This window comes from Megascapheus bottae, chromosome 5 (assembly GCF_031878675.1).
Source record: "Megascapheus bottae isolate mThoBot1 chromosome 5, mThoBot2.hap1, whole genome shotgun sequence".
Classification (NCBI taxonomy): Eukaryota; Metazoa; Chordata; class Mammalia; order Rodentia; family Geomyidae; genus Megascapheus; species Megascapheus bottae.
This window is the reverse complement of record NC_143513.1, coordinates 1,995,965-2,021,743: the sequence shown is the minus strand read 5'-3', so window position 1 is coordinate 2,021,743 and position 25,779 is coordinate 1,995,965. Positions and strand designations below refer to the sequence as shown.

General features: G+C 48.3%; 2 protein-coding genes across 2 annotated transcripts; one reads left to right on the top strand and one right to left on the bottom strand.

The window, feature by feature from the left end:
* The first annotated feature begins 490 nt into the window (after positions 1 to 490).
* On the top strand, positions 491 to 25,223 carry Sysrn (systirin, meiotic sister chromatid cohesion factor). The gene is made up of 3 exons (XM_090332269.1): positions 491 to 978; positions 23,425 to 23,829; positions 24,846 to 25,223. Exons 1-3 carry the CDS (start codon positions 970 to 972, stop codon positions 24,975 to 24,977), a joined length of 546 nt encoding a protein of 181 aa, XP_090188395.1. The 5' UTR covers positions 491 to 969; the 3' UTR covers positions 24,978 to 25,223.
* Igfbp1 (insulin like growth factor binding protein 1) lies at positions 3,396 to 8,956 on the bottom strand. Its single transcript, XM_090332528.1, has 4 exons — positions 8,424 to 8,956; positions 6,618 to 6,796; positions 4,754 to 4,876; positions 3,396 to 4,150 (listed from the first exon to the last, which is right to left on the bottom strand). Exons 1-4 carry the CDS (start codon positions 8,803 to 8,805, stop codon positions 4,019 to 4,021), a joined length of 816 nt encoding a protein of 271 aa, XP_090188654.1. The 5' UTR covers positions 8,806 to 8,956; the 3' UTR covers positions 3,396 to 4,018.
* Positions 25,224 to 25,779: the final 556 nt, after the last annotated feature.

Sequence of the window (25,779 nt, the reverse complement as noted above, 5' to 3'; positions counted from 1 at the left end):
AGCTGGCTGACAGATAATTCCAAGAAATGATGGATAGATCACAATGGATCCAGCCATGTAGGGAGGGCTCTGGCATGGCAGAGTTCAGTCCCAGCCACCAGGCTGTCTTCACCGTGGAAGGGAGAAAACACTTCCTCTGGATGTGTGTTTCCCTTCCTCTCTGTGCCACATGCTTCTGTAAAACTCACCAGCCATGGACATGGCCTCTTCCACCATTGAGGCCCCCACAGCACCACATCTGTTCTGTCAAGAAAGGGCAGCAAAGGCTGGGAGCATAGCCTAGTGCTAGAGTGCTCGCCTTGTATGCATGAAGCCCTGGGTTCAATTCCTCTGGACCACATACACAGAAAAAGCTGGAAGTGGCACTGTGGCTCAAGTGGCAGAGCACTAGCCTTGAGCAAAACGTGTCCAAGGACAGTGCTCAGACCCTGAGTTCAAGCCCCAGGACTGGCCAAGGAAAGAAAGAAAGAAAGAAGAAAGAAAGGAAAGAAAGAAAGAAAGAAAGAAAGAAAGAAAGAAAGAAAGAAAGAGCAGCAAAGCCCCATGCCTCCTTTCCCCTCACCCCCTCCCACTCCTTGAAGCAGCTAGCTGACAAAACAGTGGGCTGGCCTTTGAAGTCACAATGGCATCCTCACTTCGCACTCACATGTTAATGTGAATGCCAAGGTGGAACAGTGCTCTGAAGCATGCACAATCTAGGAAACTGCTTCTCCCACAGCCAGGATCCCCGGGCTCCAGAAATTCAGGGGTGGAAAGAACGGAGCTGGGCACAGTTCTATGCTCTGATGGCCTAGAGGTCTTAGCTCAATGACTACATCAGGAGACTCCACATGGAGCCCAGGGACCGCGAGTGAAGGCTGTCCAGGGCAACTCAGAGGGCCCTGTGTCTGCAAGTCATCAGGCAAAGAGTGTTCGTGCTGGCTGCAGAAACCGACCCAGACAACCAAAGGGAAATTGGGCTGCTAGATCATGACCCAGGTAAGAAAAGCAAGGGTGACAGTGCCCCTGACTGAAGTCAAAAGGAAGCCACAACCATCATATCCAGGTAGAGACAGGGGTTGGCTGCAGGGAAGATTAAACACACACACACAAAGACCTACTACCTGCTGAGCTAGTTGCTCAGCACAAAAGGAGCTCAGATCAGACAGAGGAAGGGGCAGATCATAAGTATGTTCTATGCCCAGGTGATGAGCTACAGCCCATCAGGGACAAAACCAGCACTGGAACTGTGTGAGCAGCTGTTCCTTAGTTTGTTCTGGTATCATAGACAGACAGATGGACGGACGGACGGATGGATGGACAGATGGACAGACAGATGATAAGATATCAACATCAAGGAAATGAGAAAACATTACTCAACGACTTCAGCTTTCTGTGGGAGGGTAATGAGGGTATTTTTGCTTATATGCAGGATGGTTGTGTTATGCTGACAAATACAATCTCTGTCTGGATAGGATTTAAGAAGCTGTATATGAATGCCAAGTTGGACCAGGACATTTTTTTAAGATTTTTATTGTAATTAATAGAGTTAGTTATATTCACCAGATAGAAGATGCATTACATCACACATATTGATACCCCATATGCCCATATGCCTCTCCCCACCCCCTCCCCTCATCTTATTTTCCCCCCTGGAAAAGGACAGATTTAAGATGACTAATGATTTTTTTTTGTTTTTTTTTTTTTTTAATTTTGGTCTAATAGAGATTCCCTCCTTGAACACTTGTTTGTTAAACTTGTCATTTAAAATATGATGTAAAAATGAACATTAATAAATTCTTAAAAAAATTTTTTGGTCGGTTGTGGGTCTTGAACACAGACCACAGGGCCTGGGTGCTATCTCTGAGTTTCTGTTTGTTTGTTTTTCTCAAGGCTAGCGCTCTATCACTTTGAGCCTCGGCTCCACTTCTGGTTTTCTGTGGTTAATTGGAGATAAGATTTCCTGCCCAGGCTGGCTTAGAACTCGTATTCTCAGAGCTCAGCCTCCTGAGTAGCTAGTCACAAGCACAAGCCACCAGCTGCTTAGGATGACTAATTTTATGTATCAACTACCTAGGCCATGCCCTGGCACAGAGGTTTGTTCACGCCTTGTCTAAGATGTGTGTGGAAGGAGGCTCACTATGCCTGGCTCCCAGCTGAGTGCTCAGCTTAGGCCTGCCCCGAGCTGTGAGTGATTTCACAGCTTGAAGGACAAGCAGTCCAGAGACAGGGAGGACTGGGGCAGGCAGGGTTCAACCACAGCAGAGTTAGTTGGTAACCCAAGATGGGAGCTAGAACCCCGGTGTGTGAGGGGGAAGCCAGGTGGCACTGGGGCATGAGTAAGCAGCAGTTAGGACTTTCTAGGGGACTGTCTGCAGTGAAGAGGAGACTATGTTCCCTGCAGGGCCTCGTGGGCCAGGACAGGGTGAAGATCAACTGCAGGAGAGCACACTGAAACTAATAAGACACTAAGAAGGGACCGGAAGTGAGAGGTGAGTAGGCAGTGAGTGGGGGTTATCTGGAGGAGCAGCCTGGGCCAAGCAGCTCAAAAAAGACAGCTGTGGCCAGGGCAAAGCCCAAGGAGCACGAGTTAGAAGAGGGAGGGAGGGAAACCTGAGGAGGACCAGAGAGGGAGGGAAAGTCAGGGAAGGAAAAAAACAAAACTATCTCCATTAAGGAGCCAGCCAAGAATGGTAGTCCCGGACTCGAGACAGAAATCGGGAGGATTTAAGGACATTCCAACTCAACTAACAAGCTCCACATGGGCTTGAGGATCATAGTCAGACACTGGTCCCTGCCAGGCTCATCATCCTAATTACCTGGGATATAATCCTAATTACCCAGGAGGCTGAGATATGAAGATTATAGTTAGAAGTTAGCTCAGGCAGGAAAGTCTGGGACACTCCATCTCCAATTAACTACCAGGCAAAAAATAAATTTAAAAAGTGAGACCTTGGGGCCAGGAGTTTGGCCTAGTGGTAAAGTGCTTGCCTAGCATGCACGGAGACCTGGGTTCAATTCCTTGGTACCACATACTTAGAAAAAGCCAGAAGTGGTAGAGTTCCAGCCTTGAGAAAAATCCAAGGACAGTGCTCAGGCCCTGAGCTTAAGCCCAGGACTGGCAAAAAAAAAAAAAAGTGAGACCTTATCTGAAAAATCTCACCCCCCCAAAAAAATATATCCATTAAACACTTCTATTTTGCCTTTATGATTTGAAGAGAGAAGGACCCAGAACAAGCTGAGAGCACCAAGGGCCAGAAAGCCAATCTAGCCTGGCAGAAAAGAGGCCCAACTCCTGGAGACATAAACCACCCTAGCACCAGACACAGCACAATCCTATCATGTCACTAAAGCAGTGTTTCTCAGTAGACGAACGCAAAAGATGAAGGCCATTCCGAAATAATACCAACCGTCAGTGAGAGTATTTCCACCTGGATCGTTTATTCCAAATAGCTTTCCATTCAATGTACATATGTGCGAGTGTGAGTTGAACAGTGTCCAGTGCACATTTTCTCCCATAGCAAAATCACCACCTCTAGCTTCCATTACACAATCCACATCTTCCCTGGCTTCCTTGTCCTGCCAATTTCCATCAGTGATGTGGAATGGACAGGCAAAACAATCTTAAGTGCAGGTTAACTATCCTCCTTTAAAAGCCACTCCGAAAAAAATCACTGCCTCCTATTGGCTTCTGCATTCTCTAGACAAGAGCCATACGTGCTCTTTAAAAACTAAACTAAAATAAAATACCAGGAGCATGTACTTTGGGAAAGCTAAAATACAACTTCATACACATAAAGCAATGTGAGGTGTTTTGTGATACATAAATTACAAGTTACTGTGTAGAAAAATAAACTTATAGTGAATAAATATGAGCCAGCTTTATATAACAAGCAATATATGGAGTATAAAAAGTACTTCTTATATATATATATATTTATATACAAACACATACAAAAACATGCGTGTGTAGTTCCAGAGTATAAATACACTATATACTTAAATATTTGGCCAGAATGAACACAGACTGCAGCCCTTTTCAGTTTCGTAAATTAAAATACTGCTGACAATCGGGGTCCCCTCTGAGCCCCTGTGATCCGGGGATCCTTCTCCCACTCCAAGGATAGACACACCAGCACAGCCCTGATTCCCCATCCAAGGAGGACTCGCACTGCAAAGACAGAGTCAAAGTCAAGGTCAGGAGAATAGGAGCTGAGAGCAAAGACACAGCTCTGACCAGTCCTTCCCTGAATGTCTTAAAAGCCCCCTCCCGGCTCTGCACACCCCTCCCCCACACTCTCCTGCTGAGAATAACCACCAAGCCACCTACCCCTTGCTGGTGCTGATGACAGGGGAGCCCTGCCCTGTAGCAGCCTGTGGCCATGTCAGCTACATCTGCACCTCAACTTCTTTCCAATAAAATCCACAGGCTCCCCAACATCAAGCTTTATTTTAATTCCATCTCATTGGCAGGTCACAAAAACACCACTGCACTTTATTACTGAGGTCTCCCCAGCCCCATTGTGGAGAACAATGAGATGACTTCCTTCTCAAGCTGAATTTGCTCCCTTTCTCTGGGTATGGCAGGGGAGGAATTGAGACCCCAAGGATCAGGAGATCTGTGGCTACCCCATCCTATGGCTAAGTAGATCTCATTTAGTAAGGCCACCTATAGTGTCTATTTGGGGCTGGACATGCTGGTCAGGAAAGCCCATGTCATTGAGGGATGTGGGGCAGCAGTGATATAAAAACACCCACTACCAAAGCCACCTACCTGTTTGCTGTGATAAAATCCATGCTTGTTACAGTTGGGTAGGTAAAATTTGTAGATTTCTTCTCCTGCCTTCTGTTGTTGGGCCAATTTCTCCAGCACTTTGTAGAGTTCTCGTTGGCAGGGCTTCAGGAAAAATAAATTGGTATTAGTATGAATACAAGAGAAAGTTACTTAGCCTCTTAGACAATGAATTGAGAAAGGGTTTCTTGTTCGCTTTTGTGTGTGTGTATCTGTGTGTGTGTGTGTGTGTGTGTGTGTGTGTGTGTGTGTGTGTGTGTGTATGAACACCAGCACTGAGGCTTGAACTCTGGATCTTGCACTCCCACTTGGCTTTTGTTTGTTTTTCTGCTCCAGCTCTTAGCTAGTGGTTGGAGATAAGAATCTCATGGCTTTTTCTGCATCGGCTGGCTTTGCACTACGATCCTCAGAACTCAGCCTCCTGAGTAAGCAGGATTTCAGGTGTGAGCCACCAGCGTCCAGCTGGAGAATTCATGAGGATGGATGGAGTAGGAGCTGTACCTACCATGTGCCTTGGGGTTCTAGAACCATGTGGTGGTCCTACGCTGTGCCAGGAGCTCATTTTCTCACTTGTGAGTGAGGGAATTGGTCTCGTTTGAGCTGTTAGGCTGAAGGATACTATCTTCTCCCTCACTGAACAATTTCTAAATATCTGTACCCAGCAAGAGCCTGGCCAATGCTATAAAGCTCTTCCTGCCTTCTGCCACCTGCTGGTTTCGTTTAGAAGATGACACCTGGCTGCGGAATGTCAGGCTTTTCTCCCGGTTGCTTTGAAACTAGCTTTTCCAGAGTCCCACAGTACCAGAAAAATCATAACACTGGAGAAACTTAACCAAAGGCACTTTTAGATTTGTGAACAATTTTCCTTGCCGTCTGAATAAGTCAAATCAGGTGTGGTGTCTACTTCAACAACTTGAGATAAAATTCAACTTTCTTCAGTTGTCACCCTTTCTACACAAAATTCTGTGGTGTCTGAGAAAAAAAAAAGGTTTGTTCATTTTTTGGAAGTGATTTTTCCCATCAAATGAACACTCCAAGTTTGGTTCTCTGTCGCCCTCAAGTGGTATAATTAAAACTAACAGGACAGGGAAAATAGCTCTGTGGTGCAGTGCTTGTCTAGCAAGCAGGCGCCAGGCCCTGGGTTCACTCTCCAGCACCACTAATAATAATAAACCATAATCATTATTTTTTAAGCAGGGTTTCAATTTTGAAGGATAAGAAAATTCTGCAAGGCCAGGCACTCACTGTCAGTGGTTCACACCTAGAATCCTACTACTAAGGAGGCTGAGATACGAGGGTCACTGTTCAAAGCCTGCCTGAGCAGGAAAGCTTATGAGACTGTTATTTCCAATTAATCACAGAAAAAGCTACATAGAGTGGTGGCTCTAGCCTTTAACAAAAAAAGCTTAGGGACAAGGTCCAGGCCCAGAGTTCAAGCTCCAGGACCAGCAAGAAGCCAGGGAGAAAGAGAGAGGGGTGTGGGGGGGAATAGGGGAAGAAGGGAGAAAGAAGGAGAGAGAGAGAAAAAAACTGAAGAAAGAAAAATGAAAAATGAAAGAAAGGAGAGAAGAGGAAAGGAAAGAGAAAGGAAAAAAAGCGAGAAAAAAGGGAAAAGAAAAAAATTCTGGAGATGGTAGTGAAATAGCTACACTGTTCAATGATATTGTAAAAACCTATACTTAAGATGGTTATGATGGCAGACTTGAGATTACATATAGATATTTTATCATAATCTTTTAAAGGGAGAGCACGAGAAAGACACGGTGGGGTGTGGGGATAGCACTGTCATCTAGAGGCCAGCCATGCGTCCCGAAGCCAGCTGGGTGAAGATCCGGTGCAGCCTCACCTTCCATTTGTTGGAGCCAGTCATGTCTCTGGTCCTCATGCTCTTGTAGATGTTGATGGCGTTCCAGAGAATGGGTTGGTCCTCCCCAGAGGTGGTCATCAGGTGGAAGCTCTCCAGCAGCTGCTCCTCAGTCATCTCTGTGCTCTCAGGGGTCTCAGGGGCCACAGTGGTCTTGACCTCTACAAAGGAAGTGCCAGGGATCCATGAGCCTTTCAAAAGCATGGGTCCCTCTTTCCCACTCGTCCTGTCTTTCAGTCAGAGCCAGGCTGAGACTCAGGTTGACCAGATTAAGCCAGAGGTCTGCTGACTGTGTGTCGACACAGCAGTGACCAATGCAATAGTAATGCTAGTCGAGGAAAACAGTGGATTTCCAGGTGTGTAAGGGGGATTTGCTTCTGATGGATGGGGCAGAGGAAGAAGCAGCTGGGACATGTGCTGGAGCCAGGAGCAAGTCCAAAGAAGCCCCAAAGGTGGAGGATAACTCCTGAGCGGCAAAATAAATCTTTTCAGGCGCTTTCCCCTCCATAAAATGGGAGCTTTTTTTTTAACACTCCAGGAATAAGTTCAGTTAGAAGTGGGGTCCCAGCTGGGTGCCCCTGGGTCACGCCAATAATCTACTCAGGAAGCTGAGATATGAGTGAGAGTCGTGATTCGAAAGCTAGCCTGGGCAGGAAGGTCCATGCTCTTATTGCCAACTAGCCACTAAAAAGCTGGAATTGGGGCTGTGGCTCAAGTGGTAGAGGGTCAGCTTTGACCCCCCCCCAAAATGCACAGGCCCTGAGTTCAAGTCTCAGTACCAACACACACACACTCACAGTGGGGTCTAGACTGCAGCTCTCCTGACTCAGATCAGTACTCATTTCTTTCCGCCCTACCTCCCCACATACTAAGTGACGTCTCTAACATCCCAAAGAGATCACTAGACATCCTGCGACAGCAGCCAAGGATGCAGCTGGGAATCTGAGAAGCCCTTCCTCAGCCTTCAGGAAATCTACTTCCTCCAGTTCTTAGCTATGAGGAGCTAGGAAAGCCACATCCTCCCCCACCCCACCCCCACTCCCCAGGGTCACTGCTCCCATACAGATTCCTTCCAGGGAAGGAAGTCCACAGATTCCCCCAAGACCCACGTCCAGGCCCAGACAGGAGATAAGAGACATTTCCTAAACTTGCAACTACAAACAAATCAGCGGCCAAATTCAGGAAATAACTTGATTGTCCAATTCTTAGCGGGCAACCTACACATCAAACATTGTTTAACTATGGCAATGAATGGAAGTGAAGTTTTCGGCTTCAATTTTCACATTATGTTCTGTAAATATCTGAGAAGCACAAACCGCTATCCACAGGATGGATGGGTGGGTGGGTAGGTAGATAGATAGATAGATAGATAGATAGATAGATAGATAGATAGATAGATAGATAGATAGATAGATTACAAAGAAAGTTCCAGGCACCTCCTTCCCCGAGGACTCCGCAGCCACGGCTAGTGCCAAGGCAGGGCTGGTGGGTGCAGCCTGGGGCGGGGGGCCACCCCACAGCTTGGGCTGCCCTGCCCTTCCTCCACTCTCACATCCATGTCCCAAGAGACTTAAGGACCAGGGTACCAAGTGAGAGTCTTTCTGTCTCTCCCCCACCCCCTCCCTCTTCTGCTCCTCCTCCTGAATACTAAGCCGAGCACCGCCGGGTCCCCTCTGGGTGGCTTCAACTCCCTGTCCAGCGCCCTGGGCGTGTGCATTCGCCTCCGGGTCGGAGCGCGTCTGGATCTGCGGGGGACCGGCCCGGGGCGGAAGACGCGAGGTGGGGTACCTTGTCCCTCGGCGGCGCCGCCGGACGCCGTCTCCGCCGGCCCGGCCTCGGACTCCAGCACGCACGCGCCCTGGCCGCGGGTCAGGGCGTGCAGGGGCCGCGACTCCCCGGGCAGAGCGCGGCAGCTCAGGCCGCGGGCGCAGCGCGCCGTGGCCACTCCGCAGGCGGCGCCCAGCCTCAGGGCGCACATGGGGCAGCAGCCACAGCCGGCAGCCCGGGAGATCTCCGTGCACGAGTCGGGGACGGGCGGGCAGAGCGCCAGCTTCTCCGGGGTGCACGGGGCGCAGAGCCACGGCTGGGCTGCGGTGGCGGCGGCGGCGGCCTGCACGGCCAGCAGCAGCAGCAGCGCCCTCCAGGGGCCGGCGGCGGGCATCGCGGGCATCACCGCAGCGGCGGGCGTGGACGGCACGGGTCTGAGCGCCGAGGTCCCGGCTCTCCGGGCGTCTGAGTCTGAGGTTCTCGGGGCGGGCGGCCCTTGGCGCGGGGTGGTGCGGCTGGGCTGGTAGCTCGGGCAGTGCACGATGCTGGCTGGGGGCGGCCATGGCCTTTTGAAGGGCTGGAGCCGGCACCACGTGGACCTGGAGGTTAATGATTGTCAACTCTGGCGTGCTGAGATCCCAGTGTTCAAAATAAGTTTGTTTTTGCTCCTGAGCTCTGCGCAATCCGTGGGCGGAAGAGGATCCGATTTCAAGTTCTGTTTGTCTTGTGCGTTGCAGGGCTCAAGCCGGGAGCTAAAGTCCAGTCCTGACAATAAGCACAGGGCTAGGTGCCGTGGCTCATCCCAGGCCCGCCGGCCAATGCCCTTCAACTGAACTCAGGGACCTGAGGTTTCCTGTGGTGAAACCACGGTGGGGTGGGGGTAGGGTAGGTTATGCCATGTTTCCACAATCCCGGGGATGGCAGAAAGAAGCTCTTGCTGGCGAGGCAAGCCGCGGCTCATCCCAGGACTTTGCCAAAACAGCTCCAGAAAAAGCAAGGCTCCGAGACCTGGGAACAGCCTTAGTTCTGCAACGGAGGCCCCCAGACGCCAGGCTGCTATTGCCAGCCAAGCTTTGTCTTAGCAATCAAATACAAAGGCTTTCTCCTTTTGTCAAATGTTACTTCTTGAGTAGTGTCTTGTGTCACAAGGTAAAGCCAGAGCCTGGCACAGTGGCTCACACCTGTAATCCTAGCTAGGCAGGAGGCTGAGATCTGAGGATCACAGTTCAAAGCCAGCATGGACAGGAAAGTCTCACAGGAGACTCCAATCAACTGCCAAAAAACTGCAAGTGGAGCTGTGGCTCAAGTGGTAGAGCGAAAAATCCTTGAGTGAAAAAGCTCAGGGAACTCAGTGCCTAGGCCCTGAGTTCAACTCAGATTCCTTTAAAGAAAATCAAGGATAGTTCAAGTTCAGAAGCTACAGACTCACCCTGTGCCCTTCCATGGCTCCCAGAGGAAGAAATCAGAGATGTATCTGGTGCCAAGCCTGCCTGTGGATCGCTCCTGTGCTCCCCAGCCCCCCACACTCTGCACAGGCCTTGGCCCCCTAATCCAGGTGCTAGCTTAAAATGATCAACACTCAGCCTTGTCCTGTGCTCCACTTTGTCCTTGGTTTTCTTGTTGGGGGATTCTAGGAATCAAATCCTGTAGACAATCACTCTACCACCAGACTCCACTCCCTTTAGGTTCTTGGGGGTAGGAAGGAGGAAAGATAATGTGTTGGTCCTGGGACTTGAACTCAGGGCTTAGGCACTGTTTCTGAACTTTTCCACTTAAAGCAAGTGCTCAGCCACTTGAGCCATAGCTCCAGTTCTAGCTTGGTGGTTAATTGGAGATGAGTCTCACAGACGTTTCTGCCTGGACTGGCTTCAAAGTGAGATGCTCAGACTCCAGCCTCCTGAGTAGCTACGATTACAGGCGTGAGCCATTATTGCCTGACATACCAACCATCACCCTTGTCTTCATGGAAACCAGAACCTGTGCCCTCTGGTGGGAGGTGGCTGACTGGTTCCTGAGTTTACAAAGAAAACCATAACTTGTAGACTACAAGGTGGAGGGCCAGGAAAATGGGCCACAGGCACATCTGCCAAGAGACAGCACTGTGGTGGTGGCAGGTGAAGAAAAGGGCTGTCTCAGGCAGTACACAGACCCACAGCCCCATGTGCTGTGGAATTTCTGAACACACCCAAGCAGATCAAGCCCATCCAACCCTAAGGAGGACCCTTCTCAAGTCACCCAGCAGAGGCAGAGGTGGGACCTGGGTCTTGATACGAAGCCAAAAGCCACCTCTTCTCTGAAGGGAGCTGGTGGGAAAAGGGGTGGGGCTAACACTCAGGAGACAGGCCTGTGCTAGCCCTTGTCTGTCTTCCCCACAAGTTCTAAGATGCACAGGGGAGTATTTTTCCCTGACTTAAAAAAATTTATTTTGGGGGGCCAGGAGTTTGGCCTAGTGGTAGAGTGCTTTGCGTAGCATGCACGAAGACCCAGGTTCGATTCCTTGGTACCACATACATAGAAAAAAGCCAGAAGTGGTGCTGAGGCTCAAGTGGTAGAGATCTAGCCTTGAGAAAGTCCAAGGACAGTGTTCAGGCCCTGAGCTCAAGCCCAGGACTGGCCAAAAAAATTATTTTTATAAAATTGGGTTACAGAGAGGTTACATAAATCAGGTAATGAGTACATTTTGGGGGGACAATGTCACCCCTTCTTTCACTCTCTTCCAGTTTTTCCCTCCCATTCCCCCACAGAAGTTAACATTTTTCAGTATAGTGTCTAGTGAGTACCACTGCTGCATTTATTCACCCTTTGCTCCTCTACTTCTGTGACCCACAACCCTCCCAACGACAGTTAAACACACAAGACAAAAAGAAAACAGCAACTAAGAAAATAACTTCATTTCCATTTCCTGGAGTATACTTTAGGAACTATTATTTTATATGATCAGAGGCATTTGCATTCTCCCCTAAGAGTAAGGATAGAGCATTTTACACATCTACTCTGAAACTATCCTGCAAATAGCCTTAAAGTTCCCTGCCAGCTGCTGGGGAAATGAATTCTTGTCAGAGAATGCATAGCTAGCTGTTCATGGTAACAGCATTTCTGTATTTCTGATAGGAATCTTTCAAAGCAAGGAGTTAGCCACGTGAAGTAATCTCACACTTAGTAAAATGGTGGAAAATGAAAAATATGCTATTGTAGGCATCTTATTTAGAAAAAAAGAAGTGTCTTAACAATACAAAACACTGAAGTTGGAAGATCTCAATTCAAGTCTATAATGAAGCTACATAAAGCTACATCATCTCAACACACAGGAAACAAAACCCTACATGTAGTATATTGGTGTCATGCTAGTCAAATAAGTATCAAAAAGTAAATTAAAAACAAAGAATACAAAAGAAATGTAACCAGGCACTGGTGGCTGACACCTAGAATCCAATCCTACTCAGGAGGCTCAAATCTGAGGATCTGGGCTTGAAGCCAGCAAAATCCAGAAGTGGAAGCATGGCTCATGTGGTAAAGTGTCAGCCAAGCCTCAATACTGATATGAATAAACTGGTATAATGGTTCCCTAACAGCAGGGGAGATTGTGACAAACAGATTGGTTTTTGCTTATTCTTTCTTAACCTTTTTTTTTTATTTTAATTTTTGCCAATAAACTCAGGGCCTGGGCACCGTCCTTGGACATTTTTGCTCAAGGCAAGTGCTCTGCCACTTGAGCCACAGTGCCACTTCTGGCTTTTTCTGTGTATGTGGTACCATGGAATCAAACCCAGAGCTTCGTGCATACTAGGTGAGCACTCTACTACTGGGCCATGCTCCAGCCCCCCCCCCCATTTATTTATTTATTTATTTATTTATTTATTTATTTATTGCCAGTCCTGGGCTTGGTTGAGCTCAGGGCCTGAGCACTGTCCTTGGACTTTCTCAAGGCTAGAGCTCTACCACTTGAGCCTCAGCACCACTTCCGGCTTTTTTCTATGTATGTGATACTGAGGAATCAAACCTGGGTCTTTGTGCATGCTACGCAAAGCACTCTACCACTAGGCCAAACTCCCGGCCCTATTTTTTTTTAAGTATTAACATCTTTCAATTTATTTTCTTTTTTACTGGCAGTATGTGGCTTGAACTCAGTCACTCAAGTCTGACAGATTATTGACAATTTTTGAGCCATGCCACCAGGCCATTTTGTTTTTGTTTTTCATATTGGGGCTCAAGTTTTTGCCTAGGTCCAGCCTTAGACTCTTATTCACACCCTTGGCACTATATAGTCATGTACCACCGTGTCTGGTTTGTTGGTGGAGATGAATCTTACTTTTTGCCCAGGGTTGCCCCAACAGGTAGCCTCCAACCTCCACCTCTTAAGTAGCTGGGAATACAGATGTGAAACATTGTGCTCAATCTTTTTAGCATCCTAGATTTACACTTTATACTTATTTTCTTTGTTACAATAATCTATTCCCAGGTGCTAGTGGCTGGTACCTATAATGCTAGGTACATAGTAGCCTGAAATCTAAGAATCACAGTTCGAAGCCAGCCTGAGCAGAGTCTGTGAGACTCTTCAATTATCTCCAAAATAAGCTGGAAGTGGAGGTGTTGCTCAGTGGTTAAGTGCTAGCTTTAAGCAAAAAAGCTCAGGGATGGTGCCCAAACCCTGAATTCAAGCCCCAGGACAAGCACACACACACGGGAGAGAGACACATCATCTATCTAAAGAATTTATCTGTTAAAATCATTTTTGCTGGGCCCGGGAGTTTGGCCTAGCGGTTAAAGTGCTTGACTAGCATGCACAAAGACCCGGGTTCGATTCCTCGGTATCCCACCGAGACACAACCAAACCGGAAAAGTGGCAGAGACAAGACTGCGACGGCGACAGAGAGCGAAAGAAGCGAGCTGAGCTGAAGTGAACAGAGCCCAACCGAGTGGTGGCCGGAGCGAGCGGGGCTGGAGCGAGAAGGGGCCAGAGCGAGAAGGGGCCGGAGCGAGAAGGGGCCGGAGCGAGCAGAGCCAGGAGCAAGCGACAGCTGGCCGGGCCGGAGCGAGCGGGGCCGGAACGAGCGGGGCTTGAGCTAGAAAGGGGGGCCTAGCCGGGCCGGAGCGAGCGGGGCCGGAGCGAGCGGGGCCTGAGCTAGAAAGAGGGCAAAAAAAAAAATCATTTTTGCCAGGTCCAGGGCTTGAACTCAGGGCCTAAACACTGTCCTTGGGCTTTCTCAAGGCTAGAGCTCTATCACTTGAATCATAGCACCATTTCTGCCTTTTTCTATCTATGTGGTACTGAGGAATAGAACCTGGGTCTTCATGCATGCTACGCAAGCACTCTACCACTAGGCCAAAATTCTAACTTGTAAACAATCACTTTTTAAAGAATAACTGCATTGGGATGAGAAATAGTAAGCATAGAACTCTTAATTCAATCACTAGTAACACAATCAATAGAATCTCGATAACAAAATTAATTTGCTACCTCTTTTCCTAACTACTTCTGGGTTCTCTCACTTCAGAAAAGTGAGCTGGCTTTTGTTATATATGGAATGTCTCAATAAACAGTAACCCTGCACTATCTCCTCAAAAACATTAGAACAAGATCAGTGTATGTGGCTGTAGTTGTAAGCAAATAATAATGTTTGAGATTAACCCAAAGATTTCAATGTGTGTGTGTGTGTGTGTGTGTGTGTGTGTGTGTGTGTGTGTGTGTGTGTTCTGGTATCAAGGCTTGAACTCAAGGCCTGAGTGCTGTCCCTTAGATTTTTTTTCTCAAGGCTGGTGCTTCACTGTGTTAGCCACATCTCCACTTCTGGCTTTTGGTGGTTAATTGGAGATGAGTCTCACAGACTTTCTTGCTCACGCTGGTTTAGAACTGTGATCCTCAGATCTCAGCTTCTTGAATAGCTAAGATTACACATGTGTACCCAGCATCAATTTTTAATGTTTTATTTTCCATGAACATTTGTTCATTTAAATTTAGTATGTTTAAATCTTAATAGTTTTGATAAAATTTCATCCTCAGGGGAAGAGAATGAAATTCTTCTTTGACCTCAACTTGTGGTCATTGTCCACATTTGAAATGTGTTCTTCATGAATCTCAGGAAAGGGGAAATCCTTTGGTAAATATTTGGGGACCCCCTAGTGTGTGCCATGCAGTTATGAGACTTGGACAATTTGCTCTGTTGTGCACTTGCTCCACATGTTCAGACCCCCTCCTTTCGGATGCTCTTCCTGCTCTTGCACGTAGTGGATCTTTCCCAGAGATGGATTTCCTAAATGTTTCCATTGCTTACTTCACAGCAAGAGCAAACTAAATAAGCCTGACAGCTCTGTTCTCAATCCCAACCCTGTGTCATCAGATCCTCCCTCCATGCTCATGTGGCCCTCAGTTCATCTGCTGGCCCTGGGCTGGGTGTGCAGGTCACAGCCACAGCTGTTACTCAGCCATCCTCCTTACCTAACCCTAATCCTGCTCTGAGATTCCAGGTCATTTCCTCTAATGTTTCCCCATCCACTCAATAAGAACTACCCAAATTCACTTCTGTGCCCCAGGACTACATCTGGCTTTGATTGTTGGGCTCCTTTAGCCCATGGCCTCTTCCATCCATCCAAAATCTTTCTCCCAGGGCTTAGTCCTCCCATCCCAGCCTCCCATCCATGATCCAACATGGCAGAATGAATCTCTGTTCCTTCCAGATTCTGGGCCAAGCATTTTTGGAGCTTCTGTCTGCAGTTTTCTCACCCAACAGAGGTGGTGGTAGAGCAAAGAGCAAGATTCTCCCCAGTGGGGTACAAGTGGGCTGGGCATAGAAGAGGATTAACAGGATGCCAAACCAAGCCATAACCCTGAACACACACAGACCAGCAGTGGGGGGTATCTTGTGTCTGGGCATGGCCATTAGGTTAGTTTTAAAAGGAAGATCTTGTCGAGGCTCATACCCAGCTACACAGGAGGCTAAGATCTAAAGATACCTAAGCTAGCCTAAGCAGACAAACCTGTGAGACTCATATCTCCAACGAACCATCAAAAGACCTGAAAGTGGAGGCACTGGTTTTAGTCTTAGTGAAGAGCTAAAACAGACCTGCTTGTCTGTGAATAGAGATGGGTGCAGAGTATCCTCTCTGCCCAGGGCATGGAAAGTATCCCATAACCCAACTGTGCAACCCAAGAGCCAAGCGCATCTGAAGTTGGGAACTAAAGTTGGGCAGGTAGGTAGGCAGGGAGTTAATGCCTTCTAAGAATGTAGTGCTTTCAGCACATGCCAAAAAAGACGTCATTGTTACCAGTAGGTGTCATTAACAGAAGCTGGGTACAGTCCCCACTTATCCAGAATCAAGGCCCATATGCTTCCTGTAGACAGGTACTATGTGTAGGGTAGGACCAATATATCTGCTGTAAAGCAGCCACAGAAGCTTCTTTGGGAGGCCATGGTGGGTGGCAGGGAGATACACATGGGCAGATTTCAGTGCCAGATGCAGAATGTGTATTATGTCAACAGCCAGAACACATCATTCCCAGAGCCCAGAGCCCATCACCACACATTGTGAAGTCTCAGTGCACTTCAGGGCGATCCTGCTGTGCACCGTAAGGGATGCTGTGCAAACAAACCAATAATTGCCAATAATGCAATGGCATTTAATATTGTGTGTGTGTGTGTGTGTGTGTGTGTGTGTGTCTGTCTGTCTGTCTGTCTGTCTGTGCCAGTACTTGGGCTTGAAGTCAGGGCCTGAGCACTATCCTTAAGTTTTTTTGCTCAAGGCTGATACTCTACCACTTGAGCCACATCTCCACTTCCAACTTTTTGGTGGTTAATGGGACCAAAGGAGTCTCAAGACCCTCCTACCTAGGCTGACTTCAAATCATGATCCTAAGATCTCAGCCTTCTGGAAAACAAGTTGGCCATAGACCACATGTAAAGAACTTCATGCTGAGACATTTACCAGTGCCTGAAGGGGCTCATCACACAACCAACGCTCAAGAGGATGAGGGGGTTAAACATGGAATTAAATGTGATCTGGAGCCACCTATACCATCTGTGGGATCCTGACTCCATGGGTAGAGATTGTGGGGCCATCAGATGATGAAACCTCCCAAGGCCTTCTAAGGCCTTCTGTCACCCACAGTTCTCAGTCCTGTCTGCATGCAGTAGCTGGAATATTGGGCAATTTGTGCTTTAGAAAACAATACCAGAGTCAAGAGCAAAAGTCAAACTTTCAAAGGAGGTGGGGGGAACTGCTGCAATGCAGGGAAACTTCAGAAAGGAAGTTGTTTTTAACCTGGGGTAAAACACACACACACACACACACACACACACACACACACACACACGCGCAAAGATGTTCTGTCTCATGATCAACATGGGATGATGTAAACGTGTGCAAAGGCCCTACCTGCTGCCCTTATCTCAGCAGCAGATGAAGCGAGCCGCTCTGCAAACAGCAAGAAAAAATAGTTCATGTCTACACCAAAGTGGAAAAGTTACCTCCCTCTTGTCACATCAACAAGCCCAGGTTCTAAACAGAGGGTGGCTCACAGGCCCAGATGTCTTGAGAGTACATCAGCTGACCGAGGTTTCAAAGTCAGGCATGGTGGCTCGTGCTTTTGATCTTGAATACTCAGGAAATTGAGATCCAGAGGATCACAATTCAAGGATAGCCTTGGCAAAAAATATTCACAAGATCCCCTCTCAACCAATACCTGGGCAGGATGGTATATCCTTATCCTGGCTATAGTGAGAAGCATAAATAGGAGGACTGTAGTCAAGTCTGGCCTGGGGTGGGGGTGGGGCCTTAGCTCAAAAATAATCAAAGCAAATAGTACTAGAGGTGTGATTCAAGCCATAGAATACCTACCTAGATGGCAGAAGCCCTGAGTTCAGATCCTAGTACCACCAAAAATATATAAAAGACAGGCTGTTTCAATTTCAGCATTGACAACAAAGCCAGCCCTCCCCGAAGATGCATTTGTATCAGGAATGCATTGGGAATCGTTTCAAGACTACTGGTATTTGAAGGCCAGGTACAAGGAAGGTCTGTAACCATCAGCACTCCTTCTTTCCTGCCACAGATGTCTTCTGCCAAACCCTTCCTGATCACCTCTCTGGGTGACCGGTGGAGGACACCATCAGGAGCTGGTGTCAATGCTGATCTTCGGACTCACTCCAGACTCAAGTCTCACTTCTGATAATGTGTCCAGTACGGTTTTAGCAAGCCTCCAGGGGGCTCTGACATATGCATTGATTTTGGTGCTACTGATTCACAAAACCTCCTGGGCCCCACTAGTGGTGAGGCCACCTCTAATAGGACTGGGGGTAGTGGATGCATTTGAGAAGAAACACAGAGCAATTACTGCTGCTGCTGCTACATCTCTCAAAGGAAACGTAGAGGAGCTACAAGTAGACCAAGCTTCCAGCTGACCTCAAGGCTTGCACCTGGGGTCTGAAATGTCTCATATAAACTGTGACGACAGAAGCCTCTTGACACACCTTTGGATGTCATTGACACAGTGTTGCTTCCTCAAGCCAAGTCATTGGTTGGTGGAAAAGGCCATGGCTGGCCTTGCCAGAACCTCTGCTGGGAAGAACATCCTTGGCCAGCTCTACTGCTCAGACTTGGAGCCTCCCAAGGGGTGGGAAAGGTACCCAACAGGTAACATCTTGTGCTTAGAAAGCACAATGCAAATTCCCAGTGTCTTTTACTCATACAAGTCCTCAGTGTGTGTGACAGGAGACTTGGGGGACAAAAGTTTAAGGCTTCAAGAATCCAAGGGTCAGAAGGCTGGAGGAGTCAAAAAATCAGGAGGTCTAGGAATCAAGAGATTCAAGAGAGAGTGCAGGTCAGGACTTCAGGAAACCCTGGGGACAAGAAGATGGAGAGACTCAGAAAGTCAGCATGTTCTGGGACTCTGGAGGTAGCTGAGTGTATTAAGAAGTATAATACTTGATATGAAGACCCCCAAGCTGTGTACTTAACAAGCACCTTTGACATTTCTGAGCAAATTACTTGACATTTCTGTACCGCAGTTTCCCCACTGGCAAAAGGATTAATATTTGCTATGTGGACTTATTTAAGTATCAATCCTTGCATAGAAAATAAACTGTGAGATCAGGGCCCCTCACCTGGGAAGTGAGCTTGGTTAAGATCATTGGTTGAGTTACTATTTTCTTCTGAGGACTTAGCCTGATGCTTGGGGAAGGCCATTGAGGGACATTACCATGGCTTCCTCATTCCCTAGAGCACTCTGTGGCTCTTCCCCTGGACTGAACTGTGACCTCTCCAGCCATCCTAGTCATTGCTGTGCTCAGATTTGGTGGCCTGTGCCCTATTCTGAAGTGGACTCTTGCATCCACACAAAGCCCCTCTTCTCTCAGTACAGCAGGCTTCCAGACTGAGGAAGTGCTCCATAGCCACCCCTGCTCTCTTGGGCTACATGGTGCTGGTGACAGCTACTGTCATGGGATGTGTCTCATCCATTCCTTACACCACGAAGACCTATGACAGACAGGGGCTACATCCAGAACTCATTGGATGGCAAAAGCAATTCAGACACTAAGATGTGTTATTATATCCTCAGTCATACCAGTTGACAGCTTGCAAGATGAAGCAACCCAGGCCAACTCACTCAGGGACTCTGGAGAAGACCATTTACTCTGCTGTCTTCAGGCTTTCCGTCTTGAAAATAAAATGGTGCCAAGATATATTTTTGCTGGTCTTGGAGCTTGAACTCTGCTCCAGGTGATGTCCCTGAGATTTAGTACGTACAGCTAGTGCTCTGGTGCTTGAACCACAGCTCCACTTTGCACTTTTTATAGTTAACTTGGAGCTAGAAGTCTCAGAGGCTTTTCTGACTCTGAACCTTGGTCCTCATATCTCAGCCTTCTGAGCAGCTAGGATTACAGGCATAACCTATCACACCCAGACTTCTTTTTATTTTTTTTGAGATGAGATTTCAAACTAGTGGGCTCAAACAATTCTGTTGTTACCTAAGTTTCATCTACTACACATTGCCATGCATGCCAATAATGTTTTGTTTATTGTTTTTGTTTGTGCTGGTACTTGATCTCAGGGTCTGGGCACTGTCTCTTAGCCTTACTAGATTGCTTCCTCCAAAGCAACTATCCATGGGATGCTCATACCATTCTTTCGTGATGAGGCTACCAAATTGGATATGCAGGCTCATCAATCACCCAGGAGTCACTAGAAATGCAAACAGTGGGCCCCTAACCCAAACCAGCTCAAGTCACAGCTTGCTTGGCCCAGTGCTCTCAACAAGCTCCTCTAGGGGGTTCTGAGAAAGCTTAAGTCTGAGAAGGAAACGGAGAGGAGAAAGGAAAAGATTGGAATGCACATTAAGGTCTAACAGTTCTGGACGGCTTTTACCTGGCCTGGACTTGGAAACCTTGCTAACAGTTGAGCTAGGAGAGGTCTGAGCACCTATCCTTTGTTCTGTGAGGCTGCAGGTTAACTACTAGGCACACACTCTCATTCAGGTGCACCCTGAGGAGCCAGCCAGGTGGAGATTGCCCTGCGTGGCCACGAGGCAGTGGGTGCTTATAAGGCACAGGTGTGCATGCTCCTACAGGCCCTGCCAGCAAGCAGACGCCACGCCTGTTTCTCCACAGTGAGAAAAGAACCAGGGGCTGTGCTGCAGCTTCCCTAGCTGGCAAGTCCCAGAGCTGAGAAGGATGGAATTGGGAACTCAGGTAGGCCTTCAGGGGTGCTGCTAGGTGGGGTAAAGCGGGGCTCTCAGTTTCCGAGTCCCCACCGGTCATGAAGCCTTGGTCTGTGCTTTTGAGTGTGGCAGGGCAGGCATGGCTCTAGCTGACCTTGTGTTTGCCTGAGGCCCCTACATGTTGCCCCTGATCTGCTACAGGAGGGTCCCTTACACCAATTCCCCTCAGTCTCCACAGCCTTGTTCTGAGGCTCAGGTGCACCCCAGGCCTCTTAAACTCTATTAGGGGTCTCCACAAATTCAGGAAGGGTCGCTGGCTCTCTTCCAAGACTCTGAGGCTTTCTTGGTTCCTGGCTTTCCTTTCTCCTGTCCTGTCTCCCAAAGCCGGGGAAATTTGAAACATCAGAGCCTCCTTCACCACAGCTTTGCAGACTAGTGGCCCCAAGGCACAATTTCAAAGGAACTTCTGAGTCAGAGGGCAAAATATTGCCTGCTGTCGATGGGAAATGAGATGCTGGCCTGTGCAAAATTTGGGAATAATTCCATATAATGTTAAGACCGGCAAAGCCAGTTGCTGGTAGCTCATGTCTGAAGTTCTAGCTACTAAGGAACCTGAAATCTGAGTTCAATGGCAGATTAGAGGCATGGATCCAGTGGTTAATGGGCCAGCCTTGAGTGGACAAAGCTACGAAGGAACTCCAGTCACTGAGTTCAGGTCCTGGTACTAGCAACAAAATAAAAAATGGCCAGCCAGTGCCTGGTCTACATTGTGAATGCTCCACAGAATCTGCAGGGTGGCTTGCCTTGTCCTCAAGCCACTTCATCAGAGCAACTTCATCAGAGAAGGGTTCTGTTCTCATCTGGCTTCATTTGTAAATGTGTAGGAATGCATCACCATGGTTTCAATAGCTCTAAGGTATAAATAATCCACTGTGACTTCTGTGTTGTCTACCCAGCTCTTCACCAGAAGTCAAAGTTCATTTTGTGTGTATGTGTGCCAGTACTGGGGCTGGAACTCAGGACCTGGCTGCTGTCCTTAGGTTTTTTACTGAAGGTGGAGTCTCAACCATTTGAGCTACAGCTCCAGTTCTGGCCTTTGGATGATTAATTGGAGATAAGTCTCATGGACTTTCTTGATCAGATGGCTTCAAACCAGGTCTTCAGATCTCAGCCTTCTGAGTGTCTTGAATTTAGAATTGCAGGCATAAGCAAGCCACCAGTGCCCAGAACTCAATGTTCATTTTAGTGGCTTCTAGAGTTGAATTTCCTCAGTTTATACAAAAGAACTACCAAAAATACAGACATCTTTTCTTATCTGAATATAAAAATCATTTGCATTGTTTTTTTAATATATTTTTATTGTAATTAATAGAAGGGTTACATGATATTTGCCAGATAAATGGTGCCTTAATTCCCACATATTGATACCCTTTCACATGTCATGGTCCCCATTTCCCTTCCCCCCTCCCCCACCCCTCATCTTGTTTTCCCCCGTTCCCTAAACCACACATAAGATTTTAAACATTGATCCATGTTACTTGGATATAAACTGCTGGTGCTGACAGATTTCAGAGAAGTAAAACATTCTAATGTCATTTGCATTGTTTTTATAGGTGCATTGCAACCCCTTAAATGGATAACCATTTCATTTGTCCATGATACTTTCTGCTACAAAGTGGTGTCATGAACTACCTTGTACACACATATTGTTGCACATGTTTCTTTTTGTAGAATATTTTTCTAGAAGTGTGCTATATAAATTGAGCATTCATTTGCATGTTACTAAATTCCCTTTCACCATTTCCCCACTACCTTCTGTAAAGTTTTCATTCATTTTGGGGGGGGGGGGCATTTGTTTCTCTTAACCAGTCTAACAGATACAGATGGTATGCTGGTTTCATTTTGATCTGCATTTTTCTTACAAGAAGAGGTCATGTATGCCTGTGCAGGCTCCTTACTCTCAGCTCTTCAGGAACTTTTTATTTGTCCACTAGGCCACTGAGATTTCTGTGTTGTTCTATAACAATGCTAAAATTCTGGGTCCTTATTGTTTCCTGGTGAGGACTGGGCCAAGCAGTGTCACAGTTCAGGTCGGTCTTGGGGAGTGCCAGAATTGCTCCTTTGTGAAAATGTTCTTTTAGAGATATTCTAGTTCCTTTAACAGTCTGACCGCTAGTGGCTTCCTTAACATCTGGGGAGATGGCCCTGCTTTTAGTGTACATTGTAACCAGAAATTTACTTTCCTTACCAAAAAATAACAATGCAGGAAAGTGTTCCATTAGAATGGAAGTAAACAAAATGAGAAATGTGGTATGACTGAGAGCTACCTCACCTGGTAGTGTGTCAAACCCTGAGAACTAAGGATGAATACTGTGTTGTGTTGAATTGCTTTCAGTATGTTTGATATGAACAGCTTTTAAAGGGGGCGGGTGTACTGAGGAGATCTAATAGGTTCCTTCCATCACCCTCATCCAATCCCAGATGCCAACGTGTTACATAAGATGGTGTAGTGTTTGCATAGATCCTACGTGTATTCTCATATCTACTTTAAATGATCTCTCAATGATTTTGACTTTGAAATCTATATACACTAGGTGCTGGTGGCTCATGACTATAATCTTAGGAACTCAGGAGGCTGAGATCTGAGGGTTGTTGTTTGAAGCCAGCCTGAGCAGAAAAATCTGTGAGGCTCTTATCTCCAATTTAACACCAGAAAACCAGAAGTCAAACTGTAGCTCAGAGTGGCAGAGCTCTAGCCTTGAGTGGAAGAAGTTTAGGGATAGTGCCCAGGCCCTAAGTTCAAGCCCTACAACCAATTTTTTTTAAAGTGTATATACAACAGTGTGTACATATAAACATATAAAAGTATATGCTAGGCTTCCTCTCTAGACCTTATCATGAAGGTAGAAACAAAAGTTGGCCATGCTGAAAGCTATACTGGGCTCAAGTTGGGGTATCAACCTCTTCAGATTTCAAATACCATCTACTTGGAGTCATCAGGTAGAGCTACCTACCTGTTCTAGACTCCTCTTGTCCATTCATGAGAAACTGCAGTGGTAGTCATCGGCTTTGTCCTTTTATGACATGCATACCATATTAAGCTCCTTTTTCTTCTGGGGTGAGGTTTACCTGACCATTCTCCTGGGCCTCGGTCCCACCCTTGAAGATCCAGCGCTGACTGCTGTATATATATGATGGAGACAGTACGGTTACTGCAAAGACCATTATTTCTGCCCTCTGGAGGGTGGGGGACGGGGATGACACGCTGGTGATGACACTCAGGTGGTCCTGGGTCCTGGGCAGCTGTGCTCGGGTGACCATGCGCCTGGAGTGGGGCTAGGGCTCCGATGGAGGCTTCACTGTATCTTCCAGGTTCCTGGGCTGAGCTCGTCCGAGGATGACAGCCTGGCTCTGGAGTGGAGGTCCCCTCGGAAAGTGAAGGCCGCCAAGCACAGCACCCCCAAGGAGCTGGGCCCGCGCGGCCCGGGAAGGGCCGGCCGCCTCAGGGGGTCCCCGGTGCGGACCCCCGTGGGGGTCAGGCCCGTGGCCGCCCTCCGAAAGAAGAGGCTTTCCTCCGTCCGGGCGTCCGTGGGCTCCAGACGCCGCTCTGGGACCGGCGGGGGCCGCTCTGCCACTGGGCAGCCACCCGAGGCCCCAGCCCAGCCCGAGGAGACCGGGGCCCTGCGCGCAGCCAGCCAACCGTGGAACCCGGGCCTACCCGGGGTTCCAGACGCCGCGGGGAAGAAGAAGCGGGGCCCAAGGGGGCGAGCCACGGAGGTGAGTCCCGTCCTGGTCCCCGCTGCCCTGGGCCTCGAGGTGCGTGTCTCGGTGACATCAGGGCAGCACGTGCTGGGGAAGGCCTCCGCTAGGCGGATGATGGCGCCCTGCCCGGGGGATGACTCAGCAAACCCCAGAGGGGCGGGGCGGGGCATGACTCAGCACAAACGAGGAACCAATCACTAGTCTCCCTGGAACACATGTCCCGCCCCTCGACCAATCAGCACAGCGGCATGTCCTAGGGGGTGCGGGGAGGACCAGCCCGCTCTGTAACGTTCTGCCAGGGGAAGGCTCCTTCCTGCACCTAGAGCTGGGGCCTGGACTGGGCAGGAGGCAGTCACCACTCCTGGAACACTGCCCAGGGGAGGTGGCCTGCTCTCTTCCTCAGAATGGCCACGACACCGATGCCCCAGCTCACGCAGGGAGGTTTGTATCCCTCCTTGACAGATCAGCCAGCAGGGCCCGATCTGTCCTGAGCACCACCCCATCTTGTCTGAGGCGGACCTCAGCCCCTGCTGATGAGAGGGGCTCCCTTGGAAAGAGAGAGAGAATGGAAGAGCAGAGTCAGCCGTGGAAGCCCCCCCCCAGGTTTCCAGCTCTGTTAACAGACCCCACCTCAGACCCTGGCTCCTCGCAGACAACTCGAAGCCTGGCTCTGCGTGTGAGGAGGGCGGCCCAGGGCAGCTCTGGGGAGAGGTTCTGCCTTCTTACGCATTTCACCAACTTCCAATCCACCCCCTGGCTGGGGCAGCCACTGGCTGTGTGGTGGGCTCAGGCTGCCCCATGGGCCACCTGCTCTGGTAGCAGCTGAGGGGCCTGGGCCTGGGCCTGGGCCTGGGCTTCCCTGGCCTCATACATGACTGGCAGGTCAGGAATCCTGAGCCTGGCAGGGCCCTGTGGTTCTCTGCCGCTGTTCTCCATGGCACACATGCACTTGAAGCACAGGGAGGGTGTTGATGGGTGTTCCTGACTAGGGAACATTTTGTTCCCAATAAGGTTCTCTATCTTCTGAACAGATGGAAAGAGTCAGGCAATGGGAGGCCCGCCTGCTTCAGCAAATCGAGGAAGCAGTCCACCATGAGCTCACCATCGAATCTGAAGACTGTACAGCTGAGATCCGAGATGTCAAGAGAGTAGGGGCCTCTTAGGGCACCTCTTTGAGTGTGTGGCTTTGTGTTGTGATCACTTAAGTTCAATTTTACTTTTGTGAATGCTTTGTATTCTGCGCTTTATCTAAAATTGCATTTTCTTGTGAAGAACAAAAGTATACTTACATCTCCAGTCTGTTCTACTCTGTCCCGTGAGGAAAGGTGGCAGTAGGAAACAGAGAACTGGAGACAGGGCATTTCCAGACTGAGACACATGGGAAAAGGGCACTGCCAGTTCTGGTTAAAATAAACAGACTTCTCAATTAATAATGCAGTGAGTTCATTGATAAGCAGTCGTCCTCAGGGATAATGCCAACCATGCTTGCTTACATGTAAGTGTGTATGTAAAAAATACTGAGAACCAGCAATATTTGGATTCGGTCATTTTTCTCTGTTTGGAGAATGAGTCTCCAGAGACACAGAAGGAGTAAAATGGCAATGATTTACTGAAGAAAAAGGTAAACAAAGCTCCTGCTAGACAGGAGAGGTTCCAAGGGAGAGCATCACCTTGGTGGTGGGGGGGGGGACTGCTGTGCAGGAGATGATGAAGTGTCCCTAAGGAGAAAGCTAGTTGACTCTCAAGATCGTTGAACAGTCGGTGAGCCAAGTCAATCCCCAGACCTATCAAAGGCTCCATGATTGTTTAGCCCCTTCTAACTGGCTGCCCATTCTGGCACCCATCTACAGGGTCCAGTCAGCCTGCTGTTCACATACAAGAGCCTGCATACCAGAATGCTTGAGGCCATGTGTGGTAAGGGATGCAGAACCTCTATGGGAGGGAGTCTTGGCCCTGATGGCCTAA